Here is a 13,863-nt window from a genome sequence, read left to right as displayed (position 1 = left end):
GCGAAAACTAAAAGTATTCGGACGACGACGACGACAACGACGACGACGACGACGACGACGACGCCAACGTGATAGCAATATACGACGAAATTTTTTTCAAAATTTGCGGTCGTATAAAAATTAGGAATCTGAATACACGGTTAGATTTGGCATATCAAAGAACCCCAATAAATCATTTTTTGATGAAATCAAACAAAGTTTAATTTTGGACCTTTTTGGCCCCTAATTCGTTGGGACCAAAACTCCCAAAATCAATCCAAACCATCCTTTTGTGGTCATAAACCTTGTGTTAAAATTTCATAGATTTGTATTAACTTATACTAAAGTTATTGTCCAAATACCAAGAAAAATGCTTATTTGGGCCCTTTTTTGCCCCTAATTCCTAAACTGTATGGACCAAAACACCCCAAATCAATCCCAACCATTCTTTTATGGTCAATAACATTGTGTATATATTTCATAGATTTCTATTTACTTTTCCTAAGTAAGAGTGTGAAAACCAATAGTCTTCGGACGACGACGATGCCAACGTGTTACCAATATACGACCAAATTGGTTTTTCAATTTTGCGGTCGTATAAAAACGAGAAACGAGAAACACTTATAAATTACATAAACAAACGACAACCACTGCACATCATATTCCTGACTTAGGACAGGTGCAAACATTTGCAGTTTGAATAAACATTTTAATGGTACCAAACCTTCAAAAAATCAAACAACGTAAATTAATACACTATGAACGAATAAATTTGATCTGCGATAACGCTTGTTTACAGACAAGTAAGAGGTATTAATGTTGAATAAATAATGTATTATAAACTGTTTTTGTTACTCAGTTTTAGTTGTAGTCAATTTCAACTGTGTTAAGGTCAATAGTTTGTTATCTTTGTCTTTTTGGCTGATGTCTATTACTGGTTTACTAGAAGATTCCTCCTTTGAATAAGACACAACTTCCACACTTTCAAGTAAACTGTCTTTTGACTGGCCAGACGGTAAAGGCACATCAAATATCATTGGTGGATTACACAGTTTATATCCTTTGGTACAAGATGATGCGTTGATAAACAATGTTTCTCCATCTGTTGTTAGCCCATAGCCTTTAAAGTAGAAACATTTTTTTTCGTTTATGTTTGTCTTTACCAAACGCAGATAAGTGATTTCCTGGATTTATATTTAGAGATAAAATATATGTTCACTTTACATTACACATCAATTTATTCTGATGAATGCAATAAGGCACTGGCTACGGTAACATGGAAATGTAACAATAATAAAAATATTATTGTTACATTAGAGACTAATTGCCGGAATGCAAAGTTGGGTAAGAAACCGATCAATTATGAATGTAACAATAAGTATTGAGGCTATGGTTACATTGTCACAGTGTTATTGCTACATGAAAAACAGCAATTTACGCTAGATTTATTCAATTTAAATCTCCTATAGTTGTGTTGCTTAATTCTTTCATATGTACTAAATAAAACTTGTAATAATGATAAGTAATATATATTATTATTCATCAAATGGTGATTACATAGTTTTACAAATTAATAATGTTTTTTAAGTTCTTAAGGGACCGGTCAATATTTATTTCGGGGTTGGGACCGGTGTAAAACGCAGTAGGACACACCGTTTTTTTTCTCTTAATTTTTAATAGGACGTACTTTTTTCTACATCTAAAAAAATAACACTTTGAGTGTTTTAAACGAAACTGAAAAAATATCAAGACACAAATTTTATACAGCTATAGATACAAACGCAGCTCTAAAAAAAATGATACATCAAAAGCAAAGTTTGCTAACTGCTAAGTTGAATACTGAAATCTGAAATAAACCTAAAATCCGTAATGGACGGCAATGCGGTCATATTGTAAGACGACATGAAACTACACCACATGCTTCCAATCAAAATATTGGATGAGAATACCAACATTGCTAGTGTAAAATAACATTTCTCACCAGAAGCATGGCAAACAGTTAAGGTTGCCTTAATTATCTTCTAAAAGGAATATCGCAAAATGGAATTGCACGGTATGCGATACAGACATTCACAATGCGGCATCACATGAAAAATGGTTCGGACTTAAACATGCTCCTAAAACCACTTACTGGATATGCAGAAACTGTCATTGTAAATAAAAAATTAAAGAAATTGTATGTATTAAATAATTGTATGATTGGAAATATAAAATAAATGTCTTCAACTTTTACATATTTAGTACATAACAATAATACTTTTATTATTGTTACATTTCCATGTGACCGTAGCCAGTGCCATTTAATAATTCGGACTGTCAATTTCTCTTTACCAATCTATCAACACTTACAAACTGGTCCAATTTCACCAAAATAAAACTATTTATTTAAAATCAAGAACATGTGTTGTGTTGTGTTTACTGAAGTAATACTGAAAACGTGCGTTGCATTATTTAATTTAAAAAAAAAACAATCGTCTTGCTAAATGAGTAAATGTGCTTTCAGTTTATGATTTATATGAAGGTTTAAACAATAATATTTGTACACATTTCTGTTGCTATGCCAAAGTAATTAACCCTTGAGTATGCATGTTCTGGTGTTTCTGTCGTGAGTTTGTTAGCTTTGGGAACGACTTACCCTCATGTATGTGACCAAATAAATGATACTTTGGTTTGACACGTTTCTGTACTGTGTTTAAAAGTTCAACACAACCAACATTTATTCCAGCCTTGGTTACATCACCGTGACCTGAGGAGTAAAGTTTTACATTTGACAGTGTTATTAGTATGGACCATCTTCAGCACCTAATCACTTAACCGAGTTCAAATTGATACTATATCCCTATGGTATATTAAGTAACGTGTGGTTGCCACTTGGAAGGGCACCACTCGTTCAATTTTTGGGGGGAATGTGTTTTTACATTTCTTTTAAAAAAATGTTTGAAAGGGTTTTAGGAAAAACAAGACACATGGATTTGCCTGTACACCTGAAATTTGGTATGCATAAGACATTCTTAAACACAAACAAGAATGTGTCCCCAGTACACGGATGCCCCACTCGCACTATCATTTTCTTTGTTCAGTGGACCGTGAAATTTTACATTAAAATTAGAAAGATCATATCATAAGGAACATATATTATACTAAGTTTCAGGTTGATTTGACTTAAAAAAAAAACGTTAACCTGAAACTGGACAGACAAACGAAGGAACGGATGAACAGACGGACGAACGGACCCACAGACCAGAAAACATAATGCCCCTCTACTATCGTATGTGGGGCATAATAAAAATAGAAACAACACCCATCTGTCGAAGAGAGACCGACATATTCCTGGAAACAAAAAACACCCAAAAAACACCGAGATGCTATAAATACGGTCTTCCTAGCACTGCATAAATACAACCAGAACCAAATGGTAATATAAATTAATCCAAAATGGGAAAGCAAATCGAGTCCCAGATATGGTATCCGACGTGTTGCGAATGGTCAGTATCCACAGTAAGAGAAGAAACAACATCGTAAATTTTACTTCAACATTACGTTGCTTTGTCGGCTATTGAAACGATTTCAAAAAGATAACTTAAATGGAGGTATAAGAAATAAACACAATGTTGTCAAACTCGTTATTACATATAGAACAAGAACGTGTCCATAGTACACGGATGCCCCACTCGCACTATCATTTTCATTGCACCGTGAAATTAGGTTCAAAACTTCAATTTGGCATTTAAATTAGAAAGCTCATATCATAGGAAACATGTGTACTAAGTTTAAAGTTGATTGGACTTTACCTTCATCAAAAACTTTAACCTGAAGCAGGACAAACGGACGCACAGACGAACGGACGAATAAACGCACGCACGAACAGACGGACGAACGGACGTACAGACCCGAAAACAAAATGCCCTCTACTATCGTAGGTGGGGCATAAAAAGTATAAAGAACGAATCTCAAATATTTGAAAGATGATGGATTATCACCAATATTTAAACGAAATGACTTGATTGTAGCAAGTAGAACCTAAATAAAACCCTATACACATACGCCTTATAACTTAAGTCAGTAATGCATCAAATACGTACCAACTTATAATGCTTATAATTAAGATCGCCAGTCGTGCGAATTGTCTTCAAACGACAAATCAGTGGCACTCAAATCAAACAAGTAGGAATACGAATATTAATAACATTAAAAACCGATAAAGGTTGTTTAAAGTTACGATCACGAGCTTTATTGACTAAAATTCAGAAGATTATTATTTGATATTATTATATCATGCAACCAATAAGTTGTTAACCAACCAATCGTACCGCGATGTTTGAAACGGTACAACAAAGAAAAAGGGAGACACATTGATATAAAACTCACCAACTGGTGGTCCATGTGTTATGAGAATATCAACATTTTCTGGTATACAATTCCACTTCTTTAATATATCTTCACCACGAATAACATTGAACGCCCAACAACCAAATCGGGGTTGCCTGAAACATTTAATATCAATGCAGCTAAAAATAAGGTACACAGTCACGAAATATGAGCATTCCAATTCATAAGACAAAGTTCTTAAGAGAGTCTGAACAAGCTAACCAATATCTATTTTCATTTACATTGCTGAAATACAGTTTGAACAATAATTTTTTGGGTGTATAAAAGACTCATTCGTGATTTGATGCAACTCAGTTATCTTTACATAGCCATCAATTGTATGAAGAACACATTTGATGCTTCAAAGTAACCTATAAATATCAACTGATTCAAAGAAACAAATGATGCCATAGTTATTGTTAATTACCAAATGCCACACTATTACCTTTATCCATCAATTGCATAAAAGACACATATGATGCCACATTGTTACCTTTATCCATAAACTGCATAAAAGACCCCAATGATGCCACATTGTTACCTTTAGCCATAAACTGCATAAAAGACAAATATAAAGCCACATTGTTACTTTTAGCCATCAACTGCATTAAAGACCCCCATGATGCCACATTGTTACCTTTAGCCATAAATTTCTTGAATGATCATATGATGTCACATAATTTTACTCTACAAGCCATTTACTGTATGAAAGACAGAATCGATGTCGCACGGTTACTTAGCTATCGATTTCATGAATGATACATTTTATGCCAGTTACCGTTAGCTATCAACTGCAAGAAACACATATTTCATGTCATACAGTTACATCAGTTTAGTCAAAGTCATAAAAGCCACATATTATATCACTCAGTTAGGTCGCATAGTTGAAGTTAAACATGTGAAACAGTGCAATGTAAGTAATTCAGTGTTGTCAATAACAATATTTACCAAGGAGATCCATAGATATTTATTCCACAAACAGTAACCATTGAATCTTGTAAATAAATAGCATTAGTCAATAATTCTCTAACAGATTTTAATCCTTTGGTTTTGAGACAACGTTTTACTGTTCCAATACTCTCTCCGAAACAGTTAGCTTCGGTAAAAAGACTTTCGTCAAAAGACAACTCATGATTTCCTGCGATTACAATCTTCTTTTTATGAGGTAGTTTATCTGAAATAAAAGAATTTAATTTTACACACAGCTATGGATAATACAGAAATCCACTCTTTGTGTATACAATATATCATTTATATTATTTTCATTCAGAGTCCTATGTTAAATCCTTAATCTATTGTCGCTAAAACTTTTTTCGCTTATCACGCTCATTAATTCTTCATATTATCACCATACAAAAAGGCAACAGTACACTATTTCATATGTTTGTTAATGCTTGCTTTTTGTATCATTATGTCGGGTAAAAACTCAAAAACTTATTTGTTATATCAATGAGACATTCTTCAGTGCATGGTTTACCCTCTGGTTTATTTAGTCATCCCTTTCGCCAGTAAAACCATGGCTTAAGTCGTGTATATGTTCGGCTAGGTGTCATGACTATTACGCAGACGTGTCCAGTATAACTGGGTACGTTTCATCCTTGCATGCTTAGTGTCAGTGAGACATCTTGTGTGTGTTACTGATTAATTGATAGTTGCTTCACTTCCAGTACAAATAATCCATGAATATTTAGGATGACTCCGAATATGAATGAAAGGTTTGTCACTGGACGCTAAGTAATCATAAATCAATTCGCAATTTGCACCTTTTTTCGTCTTGTCATCGGCTCAGTCCAACATAAAGTGCAACCAAATGTTATACATAAACTTTTTTCCAAGAATACTACTGTTTCTGCATGTATTATGTATTCTTACCTAGGGCTTCATTGAATCGTTCGATTTCCAGTGGTCTCCCTTTCATCGAGAAATCTCCTGCGTGTAGTAAGATATCTCCCGGAGGAACATAAAAATTCGACATTTCGTCTGCATGGAGCTTAGAGTGTGTATCAGACAAACAAACAAATCGTAAACAATCAGGTTTTACTGGGGAATGAATATTCAGTGGGGCTACTGTTTTAAAAGTTTGTGTTTCACTCATCCTTCTCCATGCTCTACTTGGCATATCAGTTTCCAAATCGGGAAGAATGTTGTCCTGTCTTAATTTTTCACTATTTTCGTTATTATCTTTTAGAAATTCGTCATCCGAAAAATCTTCATGATTGTCTATTTCGTTTTTCTTTGATTTTGTCGACTTAATACTAAGTTTGGGCAGTTTCTTCATTTTCGTTGACTCTAAATAATTCAATATAAAGGTATAAGATGAGTAATGGTGAGTACTCTGTACTAGTACTCTTTATTCTTGAAACTATTATATTAAAAACATAAATGAATGTAATAATGATTAAAGTAGGGAATGGTTGGATAATAAGCGAGTTATCTGTTTGAAAATTCGGAAAATTCTGAAATATTAAATATATGTCTCGTTAAAAAAAAAACTTATTCATACTTCACAAGATAAAATTGTATACATAAGATATGTCAAAGGTAGGACTGATAGTTAAATAAATAGTGACGGATCCAGACATTTTTATAAGGGGGAAAGGGGGCACAGACTGCCTGAGATGGATCTCTCTCCAGTCTTGCTTTAATGATTCCCTGAATAATCAACCATTATTTCCAAAAAAAAAAAGGATTTGCGCCCTCTATATCCGCCTCTGAAGTTGAACTTATTTAATCTGCAAACGATTGCTAATTTATAAAATGCGCATGAAAAATTCAACACTTACACTGAACATTAATAATTTGTATGAACAATCCAACCTTCGGCGTCATTTTTGTTTACACATTAATCAGATCAGAACTATATATTAATACAATTAATATATGTCTTAACCAGATGTAATTTATAATAAACCCCGTGTACAATGAATGATTGATTTATTGATTGATTGTTGGTTGATAAACGTCCAGTGGCAAATATGTCGTGCATGTTCAGGAAAAGAACAAATTAACAATAAATACAATACGTAGGTCTTGTAATAAAGGCCTTCCGGGATGCAGGTCATGAAAATTTGGACTGCCACTTGAAAATGAGGGTACAGCAAATGTATATATTGATTATTTTAGGGACAGAAATGGATCAACAGGCCACCTACGGATTCCTGAAAATTTGAGACTTCTATACTTGAACAGTCAAAGTGTTCAATGAACACTAATATTACAAATTTTATAGGAAACATTCAATCAAAAGATCTACAAATAATTCGGAGAACAAATATCTTCATTAATATGATTATGATGTAAGATGTATCATATCAATCTATTGAGCAGACAATTGTGTGTATGTGTATGTAAGTGTGTGTCTGTATATTGCAACCGACTATAGTATACAATCCCTACAAACAAATATTATAAAACTGGACAGTCTTACCTTGATTGTCTAATTGTTATAATGAACCAGGTAATGTCTATTTATATAAAAAAGACGTTGCTACTGCATGCGATATTTGTTTGTAAACAAACGGATAGGTAACTTAAAATCGAGATCGGACGACAAGAAATACGGATAATCATAATGATCTCTATTAAAAAAAAGGTTACTTGATTGGAATAGGAAATGCATGCTTCCCTAATTCTAATTGTAAACTATTTTTTTATTCAACAATAAAGAGTGAATTTTTTAATACCTTTTCAAGAGTGTAGATTAATAAAAAAAAAACAGTTAAAAGATTTCAGCAACTCAGCTGAAATCTTCTATGAAATCTTCTTTGAAAGCTGAAATCTTCTATGAAATCTTCTATGTTTAAATTTGATTAAAAACTAGTCGGAATATATGAACAAAAAATTATGAAGTTTAGCAATGATTTCAAACTGTCACCTGTTCTTTCCGACTTTTCATATACATATATATCATTGATGGCAACTTATGCAAACGAGAGAGGTGAAATATCCCAAAGTAACATTCAGTTCCTATACGTAAAGTCGAGAATAAGCTGAAAACGCCAATGTTAAAAAAAAAGGAAACAGAATAACAGACTACCAATAGTACACAAAGCACAATATAGAAAACTAAACATTGAGCAACACAATCCCCACAAAAAGGGGGGGGATTGATATTATTTGCTCCTGAAGGGTATATATGCAGATCCTGCTCCCTATTTGACATTCGTTTTGTTGCTCATGTTAGTTAAACCAGGGACTTTTCTAACGTATAACCGGTATTAAGTCTAATTCAATGGCCACATTCTGGATAAGGGAACAGGATTGTAGTCACGACATATAATGAATATTATAATGAATATATCTGTTCGCATCTGTACAAACTAATTATATTCCATAACAGTCAACCAATTTGTGATGACGTCAGTAAAATTAACGATGGGCCTATTTTAACTTAACCACTTGAAACTTGGTTTAATAATTTCCTTGTGAGCAGTAACCCTCTATAAAGAAAAGCATAATAGGAAATGCAGGCACTGGACTAACATATAAACTTGGAAATATGCACTCCGAGTGCAGGTGCCACTGAATTGCTGCTACAGAGAAATACAAAGTTCACAATTGGAAAGCTGAAATCTTCTATATTGTCGATCGTAATTTTTGTTGTTAGAAACCAGCCCTCATTGTCAATTTCTTGATGGAATTCAAGCTATAAGGCAGACTTAATAATATCTTTTGTTTCCGTTATCCCAAATTCTCTGGGATAGATACGTTCATTATAGTCACCAGATTTTTAATTATTTATTGAGAGAACATCATCTATATTATAGCAGAATGTAAATTAAGTTAAAGGATACTTCTTTTCTTTCTTTGTGAAAAGTTCCTGTATGAAGTCGATCAGCCTCTTATCGGAATAACGGCAGTCGGGTACATGTGGACCACAGTTTGTTCGCATGGGAATGCCGATTGTTTGCTGGATAAAAAAACGCCCCTTTTTTATGACATGGCGTTGTCAGTTTATTTCGACTTATGAGTTTCTTTGGTATGTTTCGCATCTCATTTAAGAAACTAAGCTGTACAAAGTTTGACCTAACAAGAATTAGGCTATTATTTTTCAGTATCTGTGGTCAAACATCTACGTTTCTACTTTTTTATTTTTTATTCATGCCTGGTTTGGGCATCCCCGATGAATGGAAATCTAGAAAAGTACGAATGGTTATTTCTTTATCGGAGATCTATACATGACCAGTTTAAGACAACTAGAGGCTCGAAAGAGCCTTTGTCGCCTACCTGTATCTACTGTGGTTTTGAAAATTATGTAAAATAAGGTTAAATTCATGTAGATTCCCCTAGATAATGGTTGTGTCCAAGTTAGGTCCAAATTTAGCAATAATATATAACTGCACAACAGTGCACACGCTGAAATGTCTTACTTTTTTTACTGACCATTGATTTTATGTTGATAGTCCTAATTATAAAGCTCTACTACAACTACCCTCACAAAAACTTAACATGATCAAAGAAAATGAGGTCAAGGTACGATAAACCCGACACTGGAAACACATATACACCGTTCGGTATTTCCATACACCAAAGATCACAAAATATGCTTTAATAAAATGTAGTTGACCTATTATTTCTCATAGTATTCATGATTCAGAATAGACTATTATCATCAGAAAGTGCATCTTAAGCCTAGGCTGGCTGATTATTTTGTATTTTAAAACATGTATTTATTTGTCTTCTTCTTCTTCTTCTTCTTCTTCTTCTGCTCCGCAGGGCGCAGCTTTATACGACCGCAGAGGTCGAACCCTGAACGGTTTGGCTAGTATGGACACAACATTCAAGCTGGATACAGCTCTGAATTTGGATTGTGATTAAATAGTTGACACAGCATAGGTTTCTGACACAGAATGGCTGTGTTTTAATGAACTTATTTTTTTTTTGCTTTTGAGCAATTCACTATGCTGTTGAATATCAAACTCTCAACAAAAAAATATTTGAAGAAATTTTCTTTTTAATTTCAGAAATCTGAAATAAGAAAAAGAAAAATTGAACGCCCGTGTTTAACGTGTATATAAATAGACAATAACTGTTTAGTGTCTTTAAATATCAGCTGTATTTGTACTCGGCTCGAAACAGGTGTAGTAGCTAGCCAAAAGCTCGCATACACCTTGTTTCCTAGCCTCGTACAAATACAGCTGATATTTAAAGACACTAAACAGTTATTGTCTATTTATATACACGTTAAACACGTGCTCAATACCCATGCTTTTTGTCAGTATTTGTTTACTATAAGATGACAATCGGTAAACTTCGGTTGCAAGCACGGCATTCAATGAGCAGCCATATTTGTTAAATCATACATTGTAACAGACGAAAGAAAGAAAAAAATGACGATTATACGATATATTTGCGTAAAAAATGATAAAATCGTGCACAGAGGACTTAGTTTATGATATGTACATACATTGGTTCAAGAATTGGATAAACATTATTTGTTCACCACTCACTCGTTTCATATGACTTTAAATATAGCTGACCTTTCACATGTAGTATATAAGAAACAAACTTAACCAGGCAAACCTCACAATGCTCCATGAACCATGAAAAGAAAACCAATGTCAGATAAAGCATGTCAGACATACATGAACACCTTACATTCTTAAATATAGTTGATCTGTTACATATTGTATCTAAAAAGCAAACTTGACCAGGAAAACTTTAGATTGCATATTGAATCATGAAAATGAGGTCAATGTCAGATGATAATTGTCAGACAGACATATACACCTGACAATCTTTCCATAAACCAACAAATGAAAGTTATTAACTGGTTATACTGGCTATACGGCCCTCGGACGGTCGGGTCTATAAACCAAATATATATCCTTTTACTTATAGTATTACAAAATTTACCAAAATTGACAAAAAAATAAAACCTGCATATAGAGCAATCAATCGTAACAAGAGTACACACGCTGAAATGTCTCGCCTTCTTTATTTATAATTGATATTATGTTGATAGTCCTAAATATAAAGCTTTATTAAAACTGTCACATAAACTTAACATGAAACAAGATAACTAACCATAAACAAATGAACCATGAAAATGTGGTCAAGGTCAGATGAACCATGCCAGTCAGACATGTACAGCTAACAATTATTCCATACAACAAACAAAGTTGACCTATTGCTTATAGTTTAAGAAAAAATAAACCAAAACACAAAGAGTCAACACTGAGCAATGAACCGTGAAAATGAGATTAAGGTCAAATAAAACCTGCGCTACTGACATATAGATCATAAAATATTTCCATACATCAAATATAGTTGATTTATGGCATATAGTGTTAGATAAAAACACCAAATCTCAAAAACTTTACTTTGACCACTGAACCATGAAAATGAGGTCAAGGTCAGAGGACATCTGCCCGCTAGACATGTACACCTTACAATCATTCCATACAACAATTATAGTAGACCTATTGAATAAAATATGAGAAAAACAGACCAAAACACAAAAAATCTAACGATAACCACTGAACCATGAAAATGATGTCAAGGTCAGATGACACCTGCCAGTTGGACGTGTACACCTTACAGTCCTTCCATACACCGAATATACTTGACCTATTGCTTATAGTATCTCAGATATGGACTTGACCACCAAAACTTAACCTTGTTCACTGATCTATGAAATGAGGTCGAGGTCAAGAGAAAACTGTCTGACGGGCATGATGACCTTGCAAGGTACGCACATACCAAATATAGTTATCCTATTACTTATAATAAGAGAGGATTTAACATTACAAAAAAATGAACTTTTTTTTCAAGTGGTCACTGAACCATGAAAATGAGGTCAAGGACATTGGACATGTGACTGACGGAAACTTCGTAACACGAAGCATCTATATACATAGTAGGAAGCATCCAGGTCTTCCACCTTCTAAAATATAAAGCTTTAAAGAAGTTAGCTAACGCCGCCGCCGCCCCCGGATCACTATCCCTATGTCGAGCTTTCTGCAACAAAAGTTGCAGGCTCGACAAAAATGAGGTCATGGTCAAATAAAACATACCAGACTGACATGAACATCATTAAATATTTTCATGCACCAAATATAGATGACCTATCTGAAAATGAGGTCAAGGTCAAATGGCACCTTCCAGACAATCATGTACACCTTACTTTCATACCCTTTTCCAAATAAGGTTATTGCTTATTTTAATACACATGTTACATATCTATTGTCTGTGTATTGTATATGTTATTGTCTATAATGATAGTGTTTGTATACTATATGCCAGGGGCCCTAATTTGCAATAAAAATATGCTATTCTATAGTATCTGAGACATGGACTTGACCACCAAGACTTTGTCCACTGATCTATGAGTTGAGGTCAAGGTCAAGTGAAAATTGTCTGACAGGAATGAGGAACTTGCAAAGTAAGCACATACCCAAAAAAGTTTTCCTATTACTGACAAGAGAGAAATCAAGAATTCTAAAACTTTTTTTGAAATAGTTGCTGAACCATAAGAACAAGGACAATTGACATATATGACAGACAGTAACTTCATAACATAAGGCATATACATTATGTACACAGCCATGTATCACCATCATTGATGGCGATCCGATGGATACATCTGTTGTAGGGTTGTCACTGACTCAGACGTACTTATATATATATATAAAGTATGTAGATCCAGGTCTTCTACCTTCCAATTTATTAAGCTTTTAAGAAACTTGTTAAGGTTGCTGGATCACTAGACCTATGCCTGGCTTTCTGCAATAGAAGTTGCAGGCTTCACAATACCAAATCACATTAAGTTATGACATATGGTTCCCTTAAAATTGACATAAAGACAAGCTTTTTATAAAACATGTAAACAATGCAAAATTTTCAGTCAATGAACCAGGAGCAAGAGGTGGGTTATTATATCCATTGAAATTAGACATGCAAATGTTAATACAACTCTGATACTTTTAAAACACAGTTGAAGCAATCTCTTTGATGCTTCTTTCTATAAGTTTTATAGATAATGATACAGTATCTCCTTCACAGAATTAACTGATGGCCTCGGTTATATTGGCATTTTTTTTTTATATCTTTAATGACTTTTTAGAACTGTTGAATTGTTAATAAAATTTTGCTATCTAGTTTTCAAAATAATAGGCTAACAACATGCTAAAATTGACCTAGAATTGTCTGAATAGTTAAGGGCAATACCTTATATGAGTCAGCTAGCGGGTTCGACTAGAATTGTCTGAATAGTTGAGGGCAATACCTTATATGAGTCAGCTGGCAGGTTCCACTAGAATTGTCTGAATAGTTGATGGCAATACCTTATATGAGTCAGCTGGCGGGTTCCACTAGAATTGTCTGATTAGTTAAGGGCAATACCTTATATGAGTCAGCTGGCGGGTTCCACTAGAATTGTCTGAATAGTTAAGGGCAATACCTTATATGAGTCAGCTGGCGGGTTCCACTAGAATTGTCTGAATAGTTAAGGGCAATACCTTATATGAGTCAGCTGGCGGGTTCCATTAGAATTGTCTGAATAGTCAAGGGCAATAC

The 13,863-nt window shown here is 33.9% G+C and overlaps 1 protein-coding gene across 1 annotated transcript; it reads right to left on the bottom strand.

Annotated features, from left to right (window-relative positions):
• Positions 1-738: 738 nt before the first annotated feature.
• LOC134707197 (metallophosphoesterase MPPED2-like) lies at positions 739-7,873 on the bottom strand. The gene is made up of 6 exons (XM_063566772.1): positions 7,775-7,873; positions 6,220-6,636; positions 5,296-5,521; positions 4,348-4,463; positions 2,615-2,725; positions 739-1,099 (listed from the first exon to the last, which is right to left on the bottom strand). The coding sequence occupies exons 2-6, from the start codon at positions 6,623-6,625 to the stop codon at positions 831-833; spliced, it is 1,128 nt and encodes a 375-aa protein (XP_063422842.1). The 5' UTR covers positions 6,626-6,636; positions 7,775-7,873; the 3' UTR covers positions 739-830.
• Between the last annotated feature and the right edge of the window lie 5,990 nt (positions 7,874-13,863).

This window comes from Mytilus trossulus, chromosome 2 (assembly GCF_036588685.1).
Source record: "Mytilus trossulus isolate FHL-02 chromosome 2, PNRI_Mtr1.1.1.hap1, whole genome shotgun sequence".
In the NCBI taxonomy this organism is placed as follows: domain Eukaryota; kingdom Metazoa; phylum Mollusca; class Bivalvia; order Mytilida; family Mytilidae; genus Mytilus; species Mytilus trossulus.
Note: the sequence above shows the minus strand (reverse complement) of the source record. Positions and strands in the feature narration are given on the sequence as shown.

Coding starts and splice junctions, on each gene's coding strand:
- LOC134707197 (XM_063566772.1), bottom strand. CDS start 6,625: ATGAAGAAACTGCCCAAACTTAGTATTAAGTCGACAAAATCAAAGAAA. Junction 2,726..4,347: donor AACACATGGACCACCAGTTG/GTGAGTTTTATA, acceptor TTTACTCCTCAG/GTCACGGTGATGTAACCAAG. Junction 1,100..2,614: donor ATTTGGTCACATACATGAGG/GTAAGTCGTTCC, acceptor TCTACTTTAAAG/GCTATGGGCTAACAACAGAT.